The following is a 25,402-nucleotide window of genomic DNA, read 5'->3' on the forward strand; positions in this document are numbered from 1 at the left end:
CAACAGTATTTGCCTGATATTTCCTATGCGTGTAAAGAAATTGAGCTGCGTTCTTGGAAAACGGGGCTTAATGCATTTGCGTAAGGGGGTCGCCCAAAATAAGCTTGTGTTGTCCGCGCAGGTTAATCAGGGACGACACGTTTTGTTTCTACGTAGTTTTCGTTTAAAAAAATTCTCTCCTAAACGAAAATCCAGTCATGATGTTATGTGTCGTGTCTGATGAGACTGTGCGGACTACACAGGCTGATCTTGCATGAGACATTTCGCACATGCTTTAAGAATAGCTGTTACACAACGAGGTTTAATTATTGATTCCATTTAAGATCACGTGTCTGCGAATAAAGACTCCGAAGAAAGCGTGAAATCTTTCCTGAAGTCACTGACAAGGTATAGTATATTTCATTTTCAATCGTGTCTTTAATTATCATCATTTTTTTAAAGTAAAACTGCCTTGGTAAGCTATTCAACATAAAATGTGCGATTTTGCCCTAGCAATTTAATAAATATCATTAAGGCGATGTTTTGGATTCGCGGTGTATGAGACATATGTGTAAACTATAACACGAAACAAAAATATTTGCATACAGGTCGCAGTTGAGAAGTGAATAATGTGTAACTGTTCGTGATCGGTAGGTCACGGGTTCGAGCCCTACTGTGGGATCCTTCTTTAGATTTCCCCTATAGACACCAAATATTGGTTCTAGTCCCAGGAAGCGGACTTGAGAGCGTTTCAATTAAGCTTTATGCTTTCTATGCAATCGAGCTAAAATGAATATTTTTTTACTAATATATACATACGCATATTCAAACACATTTTTCCATTTCACTCAAAAAAACACAAGAATCAGCAAAGGAACCTGGAAATTTGTTTTCCAGTTCGCTGCGAGACGGAGGTTCCCTTTATGCCGACGGTATGACTAGAGCCTTCTCCGGCGCCATTTCCGGCGGTGGCAGTGGACCAGATACGATTGCTCTCAATGCAGTGAATCGAATAATTGAGAACATTATGGCCAGTGGCGACACCAATAAACGTCTCGTGGAAACCCTCGAGAAGTTGATCAACCTCCGAGACGTCGTGAAAAATAGACAACAGCGCAATGGAAGTCGGGCGAACGCGGAACTGAATTCAGAACGAGTTGGCATGGAAAATGAACGGTCACAAGCACAAGGCCAAAAATCGGAACCGGCTGTTGCTGAGCGCGACTTCCATAACAAAAACTGCTTCAAGCTTGGGCAGATCTGCGGCTTCTAACGAGACTCCTGCTCCGCGCGCGATACAAAATACTGCTCAAACGCACCGCTGTGCTGCATTGGGCTTTCCGGCGGCGGAAATTTCCTTCTAAGTGACAGTTACGGGAACTGCGTGACGATCTACGACTCCTACACGTGTGAAGAGGATGCAGATGATGTACAAAGTTTGGCAGCGTTAAGCGGCCGTTGCACCGGACATGACACAATTTATAGACGTAGGCGCCTGCTAGCGCGGTCTGTTGTGTTTTTATCATAAGCTCGTTTAACAACACTTTAAACGTTGTTCTTCGCGTGCGTTAGTTTGTTTGGGGATATTTCAAGAAGAATACTGTATATGATTTGTGATCACTTACTATTTAATGTAGAATGTTCATTATGATTTTGTAGTTTGAACTATTATTAAACGAGTGCCCTACACATACGCAGGATGCATAGGTTCAGTACAATCGTCCACTCTGGATCCAACCGGCTTTTTATTGCATAAGGAGATGGACGAAGTGTTACGATTGTACAATCGTCATTATTCTGTGACATCGTGATTACTCGTGTGACATCGTGATTACTCGTGTGACACCGTGATTACTTATGCGACATCGTGATTACTCGCGTGAAATCGTGATATCTCGTTCTACATCGTGATTACTCTTGTGACATCGTGATTATTTCGTGTCATGAATTTTCATTAATTTCGTGGGTTAACCGATTCTTAAATTGAAGACCACAACGAACAATTAGTTCTTGTTAGGTTTTATTGTTTGTTTTGAATGGGTGGGGGGTCACAGTTCAATGAATTTACGAGTGCACAAATTCGTAAGTTTTCCATCCACGAGTTTTATACCGCCGTATATCAATGATTCTATAGTATTTGCTTGTTGGTGAAATGTACGAGTGTTCTGAGGATATTCCTATAGTCGTGCTAAATTGAAATGAAGTTTAAAAATGCTGTCCTTCTGAGGTAAGAACGTACACATCAGAGCTTTTCTGATATCGTTTGTTCAAAGGAAGTCTCTTGTGAGCGAAAATCCAGTTAAGGCGAAATTGTAGCCCCTAATTAGCATGGCTTATTTGGGACGACACTGTTCACACATGCATTAAACCCCGTTTTCCCAAAGCGACGCTCATTTGATCAGTTTCAGTTTGTGAAACTCTCGTTTAAATATATCCGTAAAGATTTGATTTTTTATTTAATTTGCTTTAACGCTCTGCACGATTTAGAAACATCTCATTTAACAAAAGTGTAGAAAAAACAAACAGCCGATTAAAATGTGTATACTAAAATTCCCCTTTTAAAGCACATTTCATATACAAAAGTACTTTTTACGTCGCTTACAGTCATTTTTAATGTGTATTTTATATGAAGTCATGTTTATTATTCCCATGTGTGTCGTATGTCATATTAAACTCCAATGTTTACACTTTTAAGTCATGTACGTTGAGTGTCCATCTAGTTAATAAAATACTGTAACGAAAATAAATTGTTTTATCCCGATACCTAAATAATATCACGACTATTATTGATGATATCCCGATATCTAAATGAAATCACGACTATTATTGATGATGCTGATATCTAAATGAAATCACGACTATTATTGATGATGCTGATATCTAAATGAAATCACGACTATTATTGATGATGCTGATATCTAAATGAAATAACGACTATTATTGATGATGCTGATATCTAAATGATATCACAACTATTACCGTAATAACTCTATGTTTTCGGACACTCTAAGTTTTCGGACACCCCTTTTTTTAGCAAAAATAATTATTTTTCGCGACTCTTAATTTTCGGACACACGAGTTTTCGTCCATAATTAATGTCTCTAAGTTTTCGGACAGCATATTTTACAGCGCTATTTTGCCAAATTTCGGTCCTGTTCGATATCTCATGACATCGATCATGGGGTTTTACAACCAGATTAACATCATAAAACACAGCAGGTGCATGCTGAGGGCAACGGACCATTACATTTGCGTTTTGGGTGGATAACCTTGTAAACCGGTATTAAACAATGGTTTCGCCCGATTGCATTTGAATTGATGCCGTTTTAAGGAAGCAGTATGTTTAATATTATATATCTTTGTTCCATATAATTTCAGGTAGCAAAGCTGTGTGGCTGTATTTATTGAAAAGCAGAGAACGAAGAGTACAACACAATAAATTATTGCACATGGAATTATTGCTTTTATTTCAATTTACCGGTAATATAAGACCAACAAACACAACACACCCGGTTCATACCGGTAATGACATTCATTTTCATTCATGTTGGGCATAATTATTGATGAATGACATTTATAGATAAAACAAATTCCTTATGAACATTACAACTTCTGAAAAAAGGTTGTATTGAAATAAAAACGCGTGTTACGATTACCAGCACATGTAAGAACAATTCTTTTGAAGGATTGAATGAGTCTTTTCCTAAACTCAGAGCCCCGTTTCTTTTTCATTTTCACAAACTTATCCATAATTAAAAGTGAACAATTATATTGCTAAAATAACATTCGAAGTCTCAGGGTAATTTGAATGATGGAATTTATCAAACAGATTAAAGCTAATATACCGATAATGCAGATTGAACGTCGATTGGATCGTTATAATTCACCAATCAGATTAAAGAAATCAGTAATTAAACGTTAAAAGCCATAGTGGAACAACGGAATAATGTCAATTAGTGCCAATTATGATAATCTTAAACAACTTTCTTTTGAAAATAAGCGTTATGACAATTACCAGGCGTAGTGCCAATTAACAGTTCAATTATCTACCGCAATGGTACTACCCCTTTCTCAGTAAAATAACTGTGATAAATATACTTAACGCTTCAAAGTGTGATGCACCCTATTACAAGTTTTACGAACAATGGAAGGTGTTAGACAACAACTATCGGAAATGAACAAACAAAGAATTCATATTTTCCTTTTTTTATTGCGTAAATTACAGGTTCATACTAGCGAGTATCGGTACATCATATGCTCATCTTTGAACTCGTTGGTCAAAGTACATGTACAACCTTGTAGTAACTTTCTGTAAAATAAATTAAGCATTTAAAATAATTTAAAATGCAGTGCAAACATATATGAATGTAATTTATACTATACGGCACGGTTTTTTTACAAGCACGTGATAATATCGGTAGTCGTCGATACAATTGACGCTATTTTCGGACACTTTAATTTTCGACTCTAAGTTTTCGGACACCGGTATTTTGTGAATATTTTTCGTATCAAAGTTTTCGGACACGACAAAAAAAATATTTTTATGTGTCCGAAAACATAGAGTAATTACGGTATTGATGATGCTGATATCTAAATGAAATCACGACTATTAATGATGATGCTGATATCTAAATGAAATCACGACTATTATTGATATTGCTGATATTTACATGAAATCACGACTATTATTGATGATGCTGATATCTAAATGATATCACAACTATATTGATGATGCTGATATCTAAATGAAATCACGACTATTATTGATGATGCTGATTCTGTAAAAAGTAAGCCTCACTCTGAGAACACAGGATTTAATACATGTTCGTAAAGTGGTCTGGGAACACAGGATTTTATGCATATTCGTAAAGTGTTTTGGGAACACAGGATTTAATGCATATTCGTAAAGTGTTCCGGGAATACGGGGTTTAATACATGTTCGTAAAGTGTTCTGGGAACACGGTGTTTAATACATGTTCGTAAAGTGTTCTGGGAACACAGGGTTTACTGAATGTTCGTAAAGTGTTCTGGGAATACAGGATTTAATGCATGTTCGTAAAGTGGTCTGGTAACACGGGGTTTACTGCATGTTCGTATAGTGGTCTGGGAACACGGGGTTTACTGCATGTTCGTAAAGTGGTCTGGGAACACGGGGTTTAATACATGTTCGTAAAGTGTTCTGGGAACACGGGGTTTACTGAATGTTCGTAAAGTGTTCTGGGAGCACAGGATTTAATGCATGTTAGTAAAGTGGTCTGGTAACACGGGGTTTACTGCATGTTCGTAGAGTGGTCTGGGAACACGGGGTTTAATGCATGTTCGTAAAGTGTTCTGGGAACACGGGGTATAATGCATGTTCGTAAAGTGTTTTGGCAACATGGGGTTTAACGCATGTTCGTTAAGTGTTCTGGGAACTCGGGGTTTACTGCATGTTCGTAAAGTGGTCTGGGAACACGGGGTTTAAGGCATGCTCGTTAAGTGTTCTTAGAACACGGGGTTTACTGCATGTTCGTAAAGTGGTCTGGGAACACGGGGTTTAAGGCATGTTCGTAAAGTGTTCTGGTAACACAGGGTTAAATGCATGTTCGTTAAGTGTTTTGGAAACAAGGGGGTTTGATGCATGTATGTATAGTGGTCTGGGAACACGGGGTATAATGCATGTTTGTAAAGTGTCGTCAGAAGCAACACTTTTCGTTTTTAATGTTCTTTTCGTCCGAAGGAAGTCTTTTTTAAACGAAGACCATGTATTAGGGGAAAGTGTCATCCCTGATAAGCGGATCTGACGTTATAGACTTATTTAATACAAGTATAAAGTTTATTTAACCCAAGCTCGGTTTCATTTGTTGAATATGAAGCAAGAACATGAAGCATACTTGTACCAAGTAAATATTCTTTCCTTTATTATACTAATACATGGAACATTTATTCGAATATTAAAACATGCTGGTAAATAGGAAAAGGGTCCAGGATTCCGTATGTTAAATGTAATTTTTCAATGTATGTTGCATCAGTTGACACGTTTTAAACCACATCTGAAAAGTAAAACAATCTACAAACATCCTTAGCTAATGGCAAAATTGTCATTATAGTCCGCGTATCTAAATCACTTTGCTTTTCATTCGTTAAATGACGGCTAATAAACTAGTTAGGCGATAATGTTGAGCTCACCGGTGACGTCGGCTATCCAGCCGTAATAAGCTTGCACGGAAGCAGTGACGCAAGGGACAATATCGTGCAGGCAGTTTCCGGACCCGAAACGGATTATTTCTGTAGCTCCCAACTTCCAGTCCCCAGCCGACACAACAACGGACCGCCAGAATAACCCCGTATAGGTCAGACAGTTTGGTTTAGCATGTATTCATTAAAACAAAAAAAATAGAAACAACAACACTATTTATTCGTAAAAATAACAAACTCATAGCCTACAACCGAGCTACTATGTCGAAATCACAATCGTATTTTGCAATGTTTGGTGACATTTGCGTTCAGATTCTGATAATTATTAAATAGCCTGTTTTCATTGGTCCGCATGCATACAATTAGTTTTTCATGATCTTATTTTTGATAAACTTAAAATGTGGTACATTCTGATCTGATTCTTTACGAGAGTGTGTCATCACACCAGGATGTCGTTACACTGTAGAACGGTTTTACATTCATTTTATAGAAATTGTATGTTGGAAATGAGCAGTCTCTCTAATAATGACGAATATCCCCCTCCCCGCTTACACCTAACAACCGCATTTAAAACGCGCAAGGATATCGAACGTTGTTACTACCATGTTAATTGTAATGTACGAGATCGGCAGTCTCAATCATGAAGCAAATACTTTCCCAAATTTTCACTTGCGAAGCTTAAACGAAAAAGCTTCGCATTATGCGTCAAATAAACACAAGCCCCTTTTTACATTTGAAGCTATTTCTGGGCGCAACTTACAGACCTTACACGGAAAAGCCTTAAGGGATTGATAAACCACTAGCTCCAGTTCTCAGTCGTCTTTCGGAGCACGTGGGCGCTCCCGGTCCCTCACTGGCGATGCAGACGACTTCACTGCGGAAGTTGTAGTAGCCGTTCTCTTGAAGCCACGCGGTTCGGCAGATTTTGGTTAGCACGAGATGCACGCGTTTCAGTTGAAGTTGCCACGCAGGCGCCATGGGCGAAAACGGGTCTGAAAAAGATTTGTGTTATTATAATATCTCGCACAATTTTAACACGGTTTCGAGGAAATTGGAAAATAATTTTAGAATGAAGTTATAGAATAAAGTTTTACAAGATAGAATGGTTAACACCGCCGGCGCGCCTCTTATGTCACATGCGAACATTTTCTTAACACCCCTAAATGTACATTAATGTAGATTGATGGAGTTGCCTTAATAAAAATGAACCTCGCTCTGGGAAAACAGGGATAAATGAAAAGTGTCGTCCCAGATTAGCCTGGGCAGTCCGCATATTAATCCATCTAGAAAGATTTTCGATGAGAATAGAATTATTTAAAAAATAAATTCCATTAAAGTGGAAAGTGTCTTCCCTGATTAGCCTGTGCGGACAGTGTACGCAAATACATTAATCCTCGTTTTCACAGGGCGAGGCTCACATACATTCATCATAATCATACAAGTAAGTGTTACTTTAATGGAACTGTAAATAGCGCAAGTGTACATGACCTGTCGCCCCTTTATATATACATCTGTAGCAGGAATGACTATTTTACATAACGAAGTCTATTTTTGTAATTAAGTCTCCAGTCTAATTTTACTTATTCTTTTGTAAATGTCATCTTGTAACCAGTCTTTGCTAGTCTACTTAATTTCGTGACCATTTATTTCTCATGGATTTCATGGTGTTTTTAGTTATATAAATGGGAGGCCCATACAATTACTTCTGTTTATGTTTAATCTAGTGTGTAAAACATTTATTTATTGTAACTTTATGTGTCAAGTTGAGACAGGGCCTCTAATGGGCAATGGTATATAAGCCTGTGATTGTCATGTTATTTTGCTTTTCTCACCAACACTGAAGGCAGCTCCTGCCTGCGTTAACGAGAAAAGTCAATAAGACCTATTTTATTTTAGTGGCTTAAATTCTAATATTTATTTAGTTTTTTATTAAAAACCATCCAGGTATATTAGTGTATTTTAATATCTATTCAGTTCTATTATCTAATCAGTCAATTAAAACATTTAGTCTGTTGGTGTGTATTCTAGTGTTTAGTAGTGTACTTCCAAATAAACTGAGTATAATGGCATTTGTTTTGTTTTATTACACCACTAGTGTACTTTAACCTGGGTTAACAGGTAAGCCTGTTACATTTTGGGGGCCCGTCCGTTCTAAAACAAATAAACTATATTGTAATAAAACTTTGTGTTTAATTGGAGGTACATGTAGGTTTACATATATGTACACGCCACAGACAGGTTAGTGCATTCATATATGCACTGACAGTCGTGTTCTGTGTAATAGACACACAATTGAAGTGTATCATCAGTTGCAGATCTTTTGTGAATACAAAAACAACACTGGTTCATTGATTATTGAAGCGTATCATAAGTTGCAGAAGCTTTTGTTAATACAAAAACAACACTGGTTAATTGATTAGTAACAGTGAGTGTATACATTATTGGGAGCACCGTTTCAAACTAGTAAATAGACATAGCTATACAAGTCTATAATTATTAAATTCATTCACTCTTAGTGAATTTTACTTTTGATTAATAGCAATAAAAGGAAGTCTTACCTTCCTATTACACAAAGTGAATGACAATGAGTGACTCTATGTCATGGTGGATCCCTTTGGGAGAAACAAGGGAAGTTAAATTCTCTGGGCATTCACAGCCAAAAGCGTCAACGAATGATGATAACATATCACAGTGTTCATTCAAGAAACTCCCACACACAATGGCTGCTACGTCGTCAATGCCAAGAATGACTAGGCAAACACTAGCGTCAAACAAATACCAACAAATATCTGTGTCGGACAATTACCAACAAACACCTGTGTCAATCACTTACCAACAAACACCTGTGTCCACCACATATCAAAGCACACCGATTACACACACATATGAGCAAAGCTCTGATGCACACATAAACATGATGCATAACAATACAAACAACCCTCAGATTAGTACACATATGCATCCAATGTCTCACACACAACGCAGTAGACAATCGCATGCAATGTACACCAACACATACAGCCCACATGCGGAAACACAACTTCACCCAATGTATCACACACATAAAAGTTGGCAAACAACTCTCATGCAAAGCAACACAGTCCCTGATAATATGACATTTGGAACTTTACAGCCCAGGAACGCACATAGCTTACGCATGGACACAGACATTGACCATATGCCACACGCGGAAACACAACTTCACCCAATGTATCACATACACCACAGTGGGCAAACACCTCTCATGCAAAGCAACACAGTGCCTGATAATATGACATTTGAAACTTTACAGCCCAGGAATGCACATAGCTTACGCATGGACACAGCCATTGACCATAGGCCACAAACTCAATACAGTATTATAAATCCTACTATGAGTGACTGTGGTCCAACTTATACAGCTATGCTGAACAATCATGCATATGAATCAACACCTATCGCACATCCTCAAAATATGTCTTTACGCCAAAACCACAGCACGCAAGATCAAGACCGCATGTCAAAGCAAACACCACATAGCATGCGAAAAGCTAAAGAACCCGAACAATTTGATGGACAATCCACAGATTGGCAAGACTATTTTGTTCAATTTGAGAATGTAGCCCGTTGGAACAATTGGTCAAACATTGAAAAAGCCCAGCAACTAGTAATGAGTTTAAAGGGTAATGCACAACGGTTACTCAGTGAGTTAAATCCCATATATTTGGACAACTATGATTATATTGTTCAAGTTTTGAATAGAAGGTTCAATCCAGTTGAAAGGGAAACGGCATTTAGGTGTGAATTTCGAAATAGGAGACAAAATAGGTCTGACTCAGCAGCAGAATTTGGTTATGCTCTTCAAAAATTGAGTACGAAGGCTTATCCGAATGTTCAATCCAATGCTAGGGAGATGTATGTAATCGATCAATTTGTGCATGGTCTCACTAGACCAGAACTGCGAAGTCATGTACAATACAGACATCCTAGTACAATAGATGCTGCTATTGCCCTAGCAACAGAATTTGAAGCGTTTGAGGGTTCACAAGGAATAATGCGAAAACCACGGTTTGATTATGAAAATGAGACTTGTAATCAAATGGAGCAGAACCAACAAGAAGTGACACTGAATGACATCGCAGATTTATTGAAAAATCTCACTCACACCTTGAAAGTTAGAAGTAGGTCAAATAGTCGTGAACGCACTAACATGTCTGATAGGGAATGCTTCAAATGTCATGAAAAGGGACATATTGCCCCTAATTGTCCAAAATAGAGATAGTCGTGAATGCACTAACATGTCTGATAGGGAATGCTTCAAATGTCATGAAAAGGGACATATTGCCCCTAATTGTCCAAATAGAGATAAGGAAAACTAGCTAAGACTGATGTTGCGCCCGATCAATCAGTCTGTTCACATCCAGGGCAACAAAACATTGTGATTAACTCAATCAAAAGGTCATGCTTACTTGCAAAATTGATTATATTGGGTTACACATGCCAAGCGTTAATAGATTCCGGTTCTGCAGTTAGCATTCTGTCTACTGAATTTGTTAGAAAATGTGACATTGATCTCAATAGTTTGAAAAAAAATAGCCAAACCTTATCCGCTGCCAATGGTAGTACTATTGTAGTTCATGGTGAGATAACAATTAGTTTTGAATTGGATAATGAGACCATAACATATGATTTCATAGTAGCCGATATTGATGAGGTAACAGCTATCTTAGGTAATGATTTCTTGGAAGAGTTTGACGTTCAGTTAAAGTTTGGCAAAGCTTTAATGAAAATTGGTAAGCACAAAATCAAACTAATAATACATGAAAGCTCAAAAATAGCACGAATTCGGCTAGTAAATACATGTTCGATCCCCGCTGACTCAGAAATGACAATCAATGCAAATATAGATGGGTAATTTCTTGAGCAACAAGGTATAGTTGAACCATACAAACTAGTACAAAAACGAGGCTTAATTATGGCAAAAACGGTTATTAATGCTAACCGGGCCGAAATTCCAGTTACTTTTATAAACTTGACTAATAGAAGTATAAAAATGGACCGAAATTTGACAGTTGCCAGCTTACAGCCAATTGTGTCAGTGAATGAGATAAATGAACACGATCATACAATTAAAGACTCAAGAACCCTGCCTACTCATATTCAGCCATTATTTGATGATGCTTGCCAAACTCTTGATACTGAACAACAAAATAAGCTTAAAAGTCTCCTGAATGAGTATAGTGACATATTTGACGACAACTCTGGAAAGGTCTCGCAGACAGACCTAGTAGAGCATACAATTGAGGTTGGAAACGCAAAACCAGTCAAAATTCCCCCAAGACGCGTTCCTCTGGCTCAGAAAGGTATTGTTGAAACTGAATTTCAAAAGATGCTTGATAATGAAATCATTGAATTGAGTTCCAGTGCTTGGGCGGCACCAATTGTTTTAGTAAAGAAAACAGATAATACTGTCCGATTTTGCATTGACTATCGCAAACTAAACGCATTAACGAGGAAAGATGCATATCCTTTACCTAAAATAAATGATGCCCTTGATACTCTTGCAGGTGCGAAATACTTCTGTACATTAGATCTGACTAGTGGATATTGGCAGGTTAAGATGGCCGATAAACATAAGCATATGACCGCATTTACCTCACATTGTGGGTTATATCAGTTCAAGGTCATGCCATTTGGCCTATGCAACGGACCCGCAACATTTGAGCGGTTGGTAGAATTAGTTCTGCGTGGCATGCAATTGAAACAGTGTCTTTTCTATCTGGATGATATCATTGTGTTTGGAAGTACATTTGAAACAACGTTTGCCAATTTATCTGAGGTTTTCTCTTGATTCCGTGCTGCAAAATTATCTCTCAAACCAAAGAAATGTCATTTGTTAAAAAAACAAGTTGAATATCTAGGTCACATTGTTTCAGAAGAAGGAATTTCGTGTAACCCATCAAAAATCGAGGCAGTTCAATCATGGCCTGTGCCCCAAAATAAGACTGAAATTAAAAGCTTCCTAGGTCTTTTGAATTACCACAGAAAATTTATTCCCGATTGTGCACAGAAGGCTTTTCCATTGACCGAATTAACTCAGAAAAGAAAACGGTTCTTTTGGTCTCAAGAATGCCAATCCAGCTTTGAACAGCTTAAGGAAAAGCTGATATCCCCTCTAATTTTAGGCTTTCCACAAAACACTGGGATGTTCATACTTGACACAGATGGGTCACAAACAGGAATTGGTGCAGTTCTTTCTCAAGTCCAGGATGGTGATGAAAGAGTGATAGCATATGCCAGTAGGTCACTTAATAAGTCCCAACAGAAGTATTGCACTACCATGATTGAGCTTCTAGCTGTTGTAACCTTTGTTAAACAATTTAGGCATTACTTGTGGGGAAGGAAGTTTCTTGTTCGCACGGATCATGCTTCACTTACATGGTTACAAAACTTTAAAGAACCAGAGGGCATGCTCGCTCGATGGTTAACCGTGACACCTACGACTTTACAGTTGAATATAGGAAAGGTTGTTTGCATGGCAATGCTGATAAAATGTCTAGACATCCTTTGAGAAACCGTCGCTGTTAATGTGAAAATTGTTCTGATTGTCATGATTTAAGTTCAAAAGGCAACTCTTTGCCTGGAACATTAGCTCCAAAATCTAGCGTTAGTATTCCATTTTGCCCAGATGAGTGTATTGATGAGGGTCTAGAACTTCATGCTTTAAATCCTTGTCATTCCAGTAGTCAAAAAGGCATACTGATGCCTGAAGCACTCAGTGGAAAGGCACGTACGGATGATGTTCAATGTTCTTCGATTCAGTCTTCTGATAATAGTATGCACAATTCCAAGCAGATTGAAGTAGACATAAGTACTGTGTTGTGTTCCAACTGGATTGACAAGTGGTCACAAGAACAGTTAGAGGAGATGCAAAGTAGTGATTCTGACATTAAAACTCTATTACAGTTCAAGTCCGTTTCTTGTGATAAACCATCAAAGTCTGTTGTCAATGAACATAGTCAAAATGTAAGAATCTTGTGGAGTTTATGGGAAACCCTGACTGTAAAGGACAATTTGTTATGGAGAACAGGTGAAAACGGCTTAAGACTTGTACTTCCATCAACCTTAAGGTCTGAAATTTTTCAACAGTTGCATGAAAGCAGATTGGCTGGACACTTAGGTAGACACAAAACAATAGCTTCTATTAAGAAACGATTCTATTGGCCAAACTACTGTAGTGATATAAGACGATGGGTTAGTTCATGTGAAATGTGTTCACGCAGGAAACCTGGTCCAGGTCGTGGCAAATCAGAACTAAAGCAAGATATCTCGTATCAACCTCTTGATCGCATAGCATTGGACATTTTAGGACCATTACCAATAACAAGTAATGATAATCAGTATGTTCTAATGATCTCAGATTATTACACAAAATTTACAGAAGCGTTCGCTCTCAAAGATCATACAGCACTTACTGTTGCACACTTGTTACTCAGTTCATTTGCAGATATGGCGTTCCCACAATTATACATTCAGATCAAGGTCCCGAATTTGAATCCCGTCTTTTTCAGCACATGTGCCTCCTTTTAGGAATACAAAAAACTAGAACTGTTCCTTACAATCCCCGTTCAGATGGTTTAGTGGAGAGGCATAATCGCACAATACAAGCAATGCTGGCCATGTATGTGAACGATAACAGAGATGATTGGGATGACCATTTACCATTTATTATGATGGCTTACAGAGCATCGTGTCATGAAAGTACAAAATGTAGTCCTAATTTACTTATGTTTGGAAGGGAAATAACACTCCCTGTAGACGTTATGTTAGGAAAAACCCCTGGACAAATAGAGTATTTATGTCCTGCAGAGTATGTTGAATGGTTAAAAATGTCTATGGCAATTTCTTTTAAGCAGGTTAGCGCTCAATTAAAAATAGCTGCGTCCAGGCAAAAGAAAGTGTATTCTAAAGGCTTAAAACCTAGAACATTTAGTGAGGGTGAGTTGGTTTGGCGATGGTATCCTCCTACAGCAAATCAAAAGTTGGGTCTGGCCTGGATAGGACCATATAAGGTGCTGAAAAAGGTTACAACTGTAACCTATAAAATTGTGCATCAAAGCTCTAACAAAATTTTAGTTGTACACGTAGACCATTTAAAACAATGTCATTCTCAAATGTTATGTGTAGGTGATACGTCAGTTTCACAAAATATTGAATTCGTAGGTGAAACAGATACAGAAACTGCAAATTTTCTAGATTGTGCTGCATGTGAAACATTGCCAGATCCCGTATCAAACGGTCAACAATACCGTACACGAAGTGGACGCACGGTCAAACCAAAGCAGATTTTCGATCCAAGTGATTTGTAATTTTATGATCGCATAGTGTAGTTCGGTTAGTGTAAATATTATATTGATCACGTTTCAATTGTATTCCATCCTAGTGATTTGTAAAAATTATGATCACATAGGGTAGTTCGGTTAGTGTAAATATTATATTGATGATGTTTCAATTGTATTCGATCCTAGTGATTTGTAATTTTATGATCACATGGGATAGTTCGAATAGTGCAACTATTATATTGATGATGTTTCAATAGTGTAGTTCGGTTAGTGTAAATATTATATTGATCACGTTTCAATTGTATTCCATCCTAGTGATTTGTAAAAATTATGATCACATAGGGTAGTTCGGTTAGTGTAAATATTATATTGATGATGTTTCAATTGTATTCGATCCTAGTGATTTGTAATTTTATGATCACATGGGATAGTTCGAATAGTGCAAATTTTATATTGATGATGTTTCAATTTTATTCGATCCTAGTGATTTATAAATTTATGATCACATAGGGTAGTTCGGTTAGTGTAAATAATGTATTGATGATGTTTCAAATTTCCACCACGTATAAATGGTGTCAAGTAGAAGGTGTATGATTTAATGTTTTTATAATGAACACCTCATTTGAGTGGTCTGCTATTGTAAACATAATTGAAATGCTTTATTGTTATTCATGTTTGATGTTCATTTAATTATGATGATATTTAAATTAATATTATCATTATAATGGATAATTGTCTAATAATTATTGTTTATTAAAAAAATTGTATGTTTAATTGGCCCCCGGCCTTAGGGGGGTATAGAAATACTTTGGCTGCATGTTGCATGCATAGGGGTAGAACTCCTCTTAAATGCAAATGTTTATTTATTAAACAAATTACATAACGCCATTATATGTATGTTTAAAGTTAAATAATAATAGAACATCATTAAGCAGGAAATGTCAAAAGATTGTGTCTAAAAGTGACCCTATAAAGCCTCATTAGTTATATATTGCTGGATTTAAACATAACCTCAGATACTAATTTAATTTTATAAAAATAAGATCAGGTTTTGCTGAATTTTGGTGTTCATGGATAAGTGCGGATGCCATCATATTTCTATGGAGTCTGTTTTTGCGGTAGAAAATCAGTTCAGTATGATTTGTTACGTACAGATAGTATTCCATATATAAAATGCCTAGGAATTGCAAATATGTTGTAATTACCTACGATGGGAGTTATCCTGGAAACTTATGCGCATCCAGACCGGGAAACTTATTTTATTTTCGCTTAATTCAATAAAACATGATTTAAGATACGTTAACTGCAATAAAAAGGAATACATATATTCCTAAACCGTTAATTTTTAACTAAATGAATTTGATTGATTAAATAAACTATTATAGTATTGAATGTTTTCTGGGTAAACATTAGTGCGAGGAGATGTCATCATAAATATTTATTGTTTGTCCTTGGTTGATCACAAGTTCAATCTAGTATATATATTTGACTTGATTGCCTAGGAATTATATAATTTAATTACCTAGTATGGAGATAATTCTGGATATCTACATTTTCTCGGACCAGAATACTATTGTTAGTTTAGATAACATTCAATAAGATAATTAATTTAATCTACCAGAAGATCACATTTTGTTGTGCCTAAAATAAATAAAAACAATTTTATTTATTATTGATAATATTTTATGTTTATCCTGCATATATTTTCAGTTTATAATGGCATCTCTGGAGATTCTTGATGGCATAAGCCAAGAGCTTGCTGCATTTGAGACCCTCGAAAGGCCTTGTTGGCCTAACCAGCCAACAGCGTGCAACGTGTGTGGGGGTCATCAGTACAGCAGCTTCCAAAGCTACAAACGGCATTGGTGTGCCAAACATGAGAACACCTTTACACTCTTGTTCTGCCCCTCTTGCAATAAGAAGTTTGGGCGAAAACCAGATTTGGTGGCACACCAACGAAAAATTCACCACTTGCTGGCCACGCCAATCCAGAGGGAAGTACCAAACAAGGCGTACATCGATCCAAAGGGGACCCCTCCATACATGGTGGACCACAGACAACGACTCAGACTGCAACGTGCCAGAGACGTAGAAGAGGCCAGTGTGTCCTTGACTACAGAACGTGCTGACTGTAGGGATGAGACCTTTGAGTTATCAAAAGACAATCGTGTGGTCTTTAAAAAATTTAAAAGCTGATTTTGTTTTGTGTTGCAGTTTTTTTTTAAAGAACCTTTGAGTTATCAAAAGACAATCGTGTGTTCTTTAAAAAAATTAAAAGTTGATTTTGTTTTGTGTTGCAGTTTTTTTTTGCTACTATTGGCATTCTAATACCACTGTTGAACATGTTGTTTTCTATATTTAATTGCAGCGTTATGCATGTTTCTATATTGAAACGATTTCGATTTCACTCGTTATATTTCAGGTCTTTAAAATGTCATGTGTATCATTCCTGCTGTTTTTTTTTAAACTAAATTGAATTAACATTTATAATTTAGGTTTTAAGGGGAGGGGAATGTAGCAGGAATGACTATTTTACATAACGAAGTCTATTTTTGTAATTAAGTCTCCAGTCTAATTTTACTTATTCTTTTGTAAATGTCATCTTGTAACCAGTCTTTGCTAGTCTACTTAATTTCGTGACCATTTATTTCTCATGGATTTCATGGTGTTTTTAGTTATATAAATGGGAGGCCCATACAATTACTTCTGTTTATGTTTAATCTAGTGTGTAAAACATTTATTTATTGTAACTTTATGTGTCAAGTTGAGACAGGGCCTCTAATGGGCAATGGTATATAAGCCTGTGATTGCCATGTTATTTTGCTTTTCTCACCAACACTGAAGGCAGCTCCTGCCTGCGTTAACGAGAAAAGTCAATAAGACCTATTTTATTTTAGTGGCTTAAATTCTAATATTTATTTAGTTTTTATTAAAAACCATCCTGGTATATTAGTGTATTTTAATATATATTCAGTTCTATTATCCAATCAGTCAATTAAAACATTTAGTCTGTTGGTGTGTATTCTAGTGTTTAGTAGTGTACTTCCAAATAAACTGAGTATAATGGCATTTGTTTTGTTTTATTACACCACTAGTGTACTTTAACCTGGGTTAACAGGTGAGCCTGTTACACATCTTTTATGGTTTCAGCTGTTAAGTTTGAATGACTTAAATAATTCATTCCAAATGGCATAGTACATGTATTGTGAATCACCCAAACGTGAACAGTTATCAAGCCGTTTCGCAGAAGAAAATAACGCGCACATTTCAAACAAGTGTATCCGTTTCAAACTTAGAACGTTATGATGATGGTGATGATGATGATGATGATGATGATGATAAGGATGAGGATGATGATGAGGATGAGGATGATGATGGTGATGATTATTATTATTATAATCATGGTGTTCATAGCGCTGCTGATGAATATAATGATAGTAAGCATCATAAAGAGTACTATTTTGGCGATAATAACGCTGTTGTTTAAAATGTATGTTTTACCTCAACGATAATTTCGTTAGGCCATCCTTAAAAGAAACCATTTTACGATCTCCCATCAAGTTTGTCTTCGGTCGCTCGGTGCCCAGTTACGTAACAATCGGCATTAACGTTAGCATCATACACGGTCGATACTGACTTCAATGCGACACGCCGCTAACCGGAAGTAGCGGCGATGAAAGGCACATGGGGCGGTTGTAGTTGGACAGGAAGGCCGAATGTTCCAGTCGCAGTATCGCGATGTCGTTCGCCGGGTAGGAATCGACTATGTATCCAGTCTCTTTAAACAATATAAATATGAGTGAGAGTGATAATGATAACACGTATGCGGACGTAGTTTTATCAAAAGGCATTTACATAATGACTCTTATAAGGGAAAGTTAAATAATAACCATTTAGTTAAGCGCTTAGTTATAAAGCCCATGTATCTGTAATTATAAGATTGCTATTTTTGGTGATGTAGTACTACAATACGTTATCGTATGTTTTGGTGACCCGAATCGTCTGCATCCAGTCATCGGAAGTGAACAAAGAGTCGACGCTGACGACTACCGAGTATTCTGTATCCGAAGGCAGCTGTTTTTATTATGCAATACATAAGCGAATTGCATTGTAAAATTTATCATTCACATTTTGTTCTTATATTATACGTAAATTTATGTGTTTAATAACTCTACAAGTCTTTTTATGCAGGCGTTTAATGATTGTTTACGTTAATTTATCAGGAAATTCTTCAACAAAAGCACACATTATTTAGTGAAAACTTAAATAGATGTTTTTGATGTTTTTTTATTTATTTAAAGGACATTAATATAATTAATACATCAATTTTATATAACTGAATCATTGCACATTTAATGTATGATTGTCGTGTTCAATTTAGTTGACTGTCATGAAATGTGAAGTGGATGCGTTATATCACGCGATAGTCAAAATGGCGACGTTCATACCGAGACATTTTTCCGCCGTTTTATACCCTTTATTTCGTATGTTTAATTTTTAAATGACGCTCACTTTCCAGCCATATCAGTAAACATGTATGCGTTTTGAATATCTACACTTCATGGCCATAGCATATTTTAAGTTCCAATTTAATCTATTGAGACATTTCCAGACCGAACTTACAACATTTCATGCGGAATAAAGCAAATTGATATATAATCAGGTTGATTTTTTACGCGTTTGAGTTTTGTGATAATTCTGGGCCAAGTATGGCGTGAAGTCATCAATCGGTTTAAACACAACTAATGTATGTAGTGATTGTTCAAAAGCAGTCACATCCGCTGTATTAATTCGTTTATGTTTTATGTATTGTATGCATTTCCTGGATGTGTAAATAAGCAACCCTTTTGAAAAACAGGGTTTTTCACGTGTGTAAAGTGGTGTCCAGATTAGGCTCGTTTAGCAGTCCGCACAGGCTAATGTAGGACGGCACTTACCGATGATACTTGATTAGCAGTCCGCACAGGCTAATGTAGGACGGCATTTACCGCTGAGACTTGATGATTAGCAGTCCGCACAGGCAAATGTAAGACGGCATTTATTGCTGAGACTTGATTAGCAGTCCGCACAGGCTAATGTAGGACGGCACTTACCGCTGAGACTTGACAATTAGCAGTCCGCACAGGCTAATTTAGGACGGCACTTACCGGTGACTTGATGATTAGCAGTCCGCCCAGGCTAATGTAGGACGGCACTTACCGCTGAGACTTGATGATTAGCAGTCCGCACAGGCTAATGTAGGACGGCACTTACCGCTGAGACTTGATTAGCAGTCCGCACAGGCTAATGTAGGACGGCACTTATCACTGAGACTTGATTAGCAGTCCGCACAGGCTAATGTAGGACGGCACTTACCGCTGAGACTTGATGATTAGCAGTCCGCACAGGCTAATGTAGGACGGCACTTACCGCTGAGACTTGATGATTAGCAGTCCGCACAGGCTAATGTAGGACGGCACTTACCGCTGAGATTTGATTAGCAGTCCGCACAGGCTTATGTAGGACGGCACTTACCGCTGATACTTGATTAGCAGTCTGCATAGGCTAATGTAGGACGGCATATACCGCTGAGACTTGATGATTAGCAGTCCGCACAGGCAAATGTAAGACGGCATTTATCGCTGAGACTTGATTAGCAGTCCGCACAAGCTAATGTAGGACGGCACTTACCGCTGAGACTTGATTAGCAGTCCGCAAAGGCTAATGTAGGACGGCACTTACCGCTGAGACTTGAGGATAAGCAGTCCGCACAGGCTAATGTAGGACGGCACTTACCGCTGAGATTTGATTAGCAGTCCGCTCAGGCTAATGTAGGACGGCACTAACCGCTGAGACTTGATAAGCAGTCCACACAGGCTAATGTAGGACGGCACTTACCGCTGAGACTTGATGCAGTCCGCACAGGCTAATGTAGGACGGCACTTACCGCTGAGACTTGATTAGCAGTCCGCACAGGCTAATGTAGGACGGCACTAACCGCTGAGACTTGATTAGCAGTCCACACAGGCTAATGTAAGACGGCACTTACCGCTGAGACTTGATCAGTCCGCACAGGCTAATGTAGAACGGCACTTACCACTGAGACTTGATTAGCAGTCCGCACAGGCTAATATATGACGGCACTTACCGCTGAGACTTGATTAGCAGTCCGCACAGGCTAATGTAGGACGGCATTTACCGCTGATACTTGATTATTGTTTAAAAGAGACTTCCTTTAAATCAAACAACTCCATAGAAAAGGAAAGTGCCGTCCCTGATTAGCCTGTACGTATGATTTAATCCTCTTTTTGCAATTGTTTGGATCATATGAATAGGTCATTTGCATTAAATAAATGAATAACGCACAATTATATACTCATTATGATACTGGGGTGTAATTTCTCATATATATATATATATATATCTAATGGATTTTGCATTATATTGAGAACCTACGTCTCATAGATTTAAAACCATACAACATATTTTATTTCTTGATATATTCCATTTCAGGTTTCAAAATTAATTGGCAATCCGGCATTCTGCATTCAAAAGATATATGACGGATACAGGGAATCTAGATGAACAAATATGACTATCAAGAAACTTTGAATAATTACATATAGTATGCAATATTATATAGTGCAGGTGTGCGTTATGGCATGCATTTCTACAGCAGCTAGACGATTTACATTCTCTCATCTACCAGAAATTTTGCACTGAGTTATAAGCTTTAGAACATTTGTGAACGGCATCATTAATATTACTTACAACATTAACAAATTGAATCGAAAAGTAACTGTTATGATTTGACATTTAGATTTACATTACCGTTTGAGTTTATGAGATTGACACATGGGAAAATGCTAATATTTAAAATCATTAGATTTAGATTATTACAAACACTGACGAATAACAAATTCAGTTACAAGTCATGTACATAACTCTTCAAAGCGTTAAAATAACGGACACATAACATTTTAGGAGCTTTAACTTTTTACTAATGAATCAAACACGCCTTCTCAATACGTTAAACAATTTTTAACAAATCATAAATATGTAATATATTATGAAACATTGTAAAGTATCTAATTCATTAACTAGCGTACTGTTAATAATGTTTTCCATCGTATGCATTTATACATTTCCGAAAAAAATACATAAATAAATTGCTTCAAAAGAAAAGTTCTGATATATGCTTGCGCTATCAATAAATATTACGATATTAATTAACACGATAAAAGATTCAGTAATATCACAGCTGGTTTTTTACCTGTTATTTTTTTATAAGACATTTGTCATTGACAGAGATATTAATTATCCAGGGCTTCACTATTCTTTTCGGAACACCACAAGAAGCGGACATGTATCGGCCGGCTAAGATTGGCATTCAGCCCAGAGTGATAGACAAACAGTTTCCTCGCAATAGCAGAGAAGCTGAGTAACAACAACAAGGAGCCGCACTCTTGGAAAATGGGGCTTAAAGTAAATGTATAAAATGTCGTCCAATATTAGCATGTGCAGTCCGCACACGCTAATCAGAGAAACCACTTTCAGCTGTTATTGTAATTTTCGTTTAAATGAAGTCTCTTCTTAGCGATAATCCAGTTAAGACGGAAAGTGTCGTCCCTGATTAGCCACGCTTAAATGAGATGGCATTGTATGCATATTCATTAACACCCGTTTTACCCGAGCTCAATTAAAACAATGGATAACTCGTGCGCTATCGTCACAAAACAGCGGGGTAAATTATGACATAAAACACCATATAAATGATATATTTTTATGTGGCGTATAAATAATTTTGACAATCCATAATCTTATCAGAGAAGTTTTCGGTTTTAAAATTAAAGCCTGAAACATTAGCCTAGAGTGCGACTGAGATGTTCACTATCAGAACGTAGCGGTATTCGTCAGGGTCTAAACGGAACAGAGACTTCAGCGATATTCCCGGGGATCCGATTTCTATTGTCGAAATGGATTCCACAGGGATTCATTTGTCATTTCCAACTGATTGTATTTGCGCGGAATTTAGCTGCTGACCACTACGTTGTGATCGATTTTTTGTTTGCAGAGTCGCTTCCCGTATCAATGGCGGTGTAGACGTTTAGCATCCGATTGAGCCTCGTTCTGGGAAAACTGGATTGTATACATGTACGTCAAGTGTCGTCCAAGATTAGCGTTAGCAGTCCGAATTTGGTAAACAGAAGGTTTTAGACATGTACGTTAAGTGTCGTCCCAGATTTGCGTTGGCAGTCCGCAAAGGGTAAACAGAAAGTTGTATAAATGCTCTTCCAAGTGGTGGGGGAACTTTTGAGACGGCACTAATACACAGCCTGGCTCCTACAAACATATACGTGTTCGTATAAATCGTAGGTAAATTTAAGGTAAATTTAACTAGTTCTATCAAAACATCTTTGGGACTAATAATCTTTGGGAATATCGAATACCTATCTCACTAAGAATATGATTTCATGATGAAAATTCCCTGCACACAACTTTTAATTTTTGACACAATATACAAATTCAAAACAATTGATGAAAATAAATATGCGAGCAATACTTTTTACTCACGAATTAGGTAGTCATAAAGACAGCCATTTTGACTCGTACTTTGTTGTTTATACATTACTCGTACCCTAGCAGTTCACACGGTGTCAGCAACTCTGACCTAAACATAGGTATAGAGCACTAATGCGCTTTTTCGGCATAGCTGTTTACCCAGCTTTTCACATTAAATGACTTTTACATAACGCCAGCAGACACGCATATATATTTTCGAATATTTCATAGGCTGATTCGAGATAAAACCTCTGAACTTTGGCTACATTACTATGTCTGTGCTCAGCGCAAAGGATGTAGCACTGTTCAGTGTAAGGAATTCCGGACTACTGTATGTTCAAACGACACAAAGTGTGGCCCAGTTACGCGTTAACATCTATCTCCCAGAATTTCAGTGTCAGTACTCGTTCACTTAATCGTCCGGTGAATATATAATTGATTATCGATAAACACAGTTTTGCTTTCAAGATGAGAAAGCATACATTACCGAAATAGTAAAGTGTCACGATAAGAAGAAAATCGTTTAATTATCCAACCACAATATTTGCCGTACTCGGTGAGCACGTGTGAAAATTGTTCCTGAACGCCTGGATACGCCGCCATTATTTACAAGTTTGCTATTTTGAATTAAATTTTGTATCGAAAAGCATTGTGCTGTAATGTGCCATTTACAATTCGCAATGAGATTTTTAATGACCCTCGTCATGCAAAAATGGATCTTTATTTCGTATGCGCCAATCCTATATATAGCCCATTGAGTGAATTTATAGCCAATAATATCGCCTCTGACCAGACTGCGAAAAACGCACATGTTGGGTTTAAGATACCCTGAACGAATCGCATAAGACCCATTTTTGCATGACGCGGCTATGGAAGTGTGGTTTAAATGTGTCGAAGAAAACTGCGTTTAAATCAAATATTAACATACGATTTATATTTTGATAGTTAAGAAATATACTCATAATAAGGCATGTGAGGGCATATGATGTGTGCTCCCGTAGTATAATTTTATCTACTGACACTAATGTGTGGTTTGAAATTGATATCACACATTTCATGCGACAATTATGCGTCTTTCAAGTGAAAAAAAAACGTATGGTAATATACAAATGCATGCATTTTAGTGTTCTTTAGTGTAATTTTGTAGTAATATTGTGGTTGCTTGTTAGATAAGAAGTAGTGCAACAACAATAATAATATTGTTCACATGTGAATACGCATTTAAGAGTACGTTTGTAGTCGTGGTCAGAAGGTCTTCATGTCATTGATCACGCCTCACTAACTTTTTCTAACAAATTATTTTAAAACAGATGCGAATACGTCTCTCATGTTCGCTCTAGCCTGTTACGAAACATTTATGCCGGTTTGTACTTTGTAGCCATATACTTACAGTTACTGGTCACGCGATTTTGCTATCAAATGGTCAGCATTCTTTTCACAAAACATTGTTTTCGATTGTTTAGAGATTAAGAAATTCTTATGGTGTATAATGAACATCTCTTTTTGACCAACGTAAATACAGTGATTCATATTGTTTAACCATTTAACGACCTTGGACTAAAATATAATATAACTTATTAAAACAACATAATAAATACATGTTTGATATAAGTTTGTATTCTGTTGAATATATATGTGTGCCATTTCATCACTTCAGCAATTATACTCTACATTTCAACAGAATGACAGACAAGACCAAATCACTATAATCCCCTGACTTGGAAGATATGGCATGTAAATATGTTTGATACGAAAAATAAAAATTCATATAAATTAATACTAGATGTTAGCTTTAAGAACGAAAACAAATTTTCAGAACGAACACATGTTTCTCCCATTCATTTAGCCTGATTTCAGATAGTGGTCACAGTTGTCTTAAATAATCCTAAAGTGCCGCATTGAATCAAGTACATAAAAAAATCACATATTTTATAAATCGTTCTGCCTGACATACTTAACCTACTCTCAATAGGAGTGGGCTTCGTCTACTGAAAATACCAATCATGGCGTGAAATGTACGTGTGCACAGATAAACGTGTACGTTTTTAAGTTTGTCATTCCAATGAATTAGTGACTTGTTCCCATGATTAAGTACGTCATTCAATTGACTTACTTTCTCATTCCCACGGGTAAGGTTTTTCATTCTCATGACAAAGATATCTCGTTCCCACTACCTTATTAATCGTGGGAACAACATAAGTTTTTGGAGCGACTTACATAATATCTGCATGAAGAACAATTCCCAAGTGAAGATCTGTCAGAAAAGTTATTAAGGTTCTGAAAGGTATCCGAGTCTGACCGAAGTATGACGGGGGACAAACGAAAAAACGGAGAGACAGAACTAATCACAATATGCCATCGCCAAAAGGGAAATTTATATAGAA

At 37.1% G+C, this 25,402-nt stretch overlaps 1 protein-coding gene across 1 annotated transcript; it reads left to right on the forward strand.

Annotated features, from left to right (window-relative positions):
• The first annotated feature begins 328 nt into the window (after positions 1 to 328).
• Positions 329 to 1,617, forward strand: LOC127864279 (uncharacterized). The gene is made up of 2 exons (XM_052403949.1): positions 329 to 387; positions 877 to 1,617. The coding sequence occupies exon 2, from the start codon at positions 914 to 916 to the stop codon at positions 1,250 to 1,252; it is 339 nt and encodes a 112-aa protein (XP_052259909.1). The 5' UTR covers positions 329 to 387; positions 877 to 913; the 3' UTR covers positions 1,253 to 1,617.
• The last annotated feature ends 23,785 nt before the right edge of the window (positions 1,618 to 25,402 follow it).

The sequence above is a fragment of the Dreissena polymorpha genome, chromosome 1 (assembly GCF_020536995.1).
Source record: "Dreissena polymorpha isolate Duluth1 chromosome 1, UMN_Dpol_1.0, whole genome shotgun sequence".
Lineage (NCBI taxonomy): Eukaryota > Metazoa > Mollusca > Bivalvia > Myida > Dreissenidae > Dreissena > Dreissena polymorpha.

Bases quoted from the DNA above. Each gene is read 5' to 3' on its own strand.
- LOC127864279 (XM_052403949.1), top strand. From the start codon at position 914: ATGACTAGAGCCTTCTCCGGCGCCATTTCCGGCGGTGGCAGTGGACCA.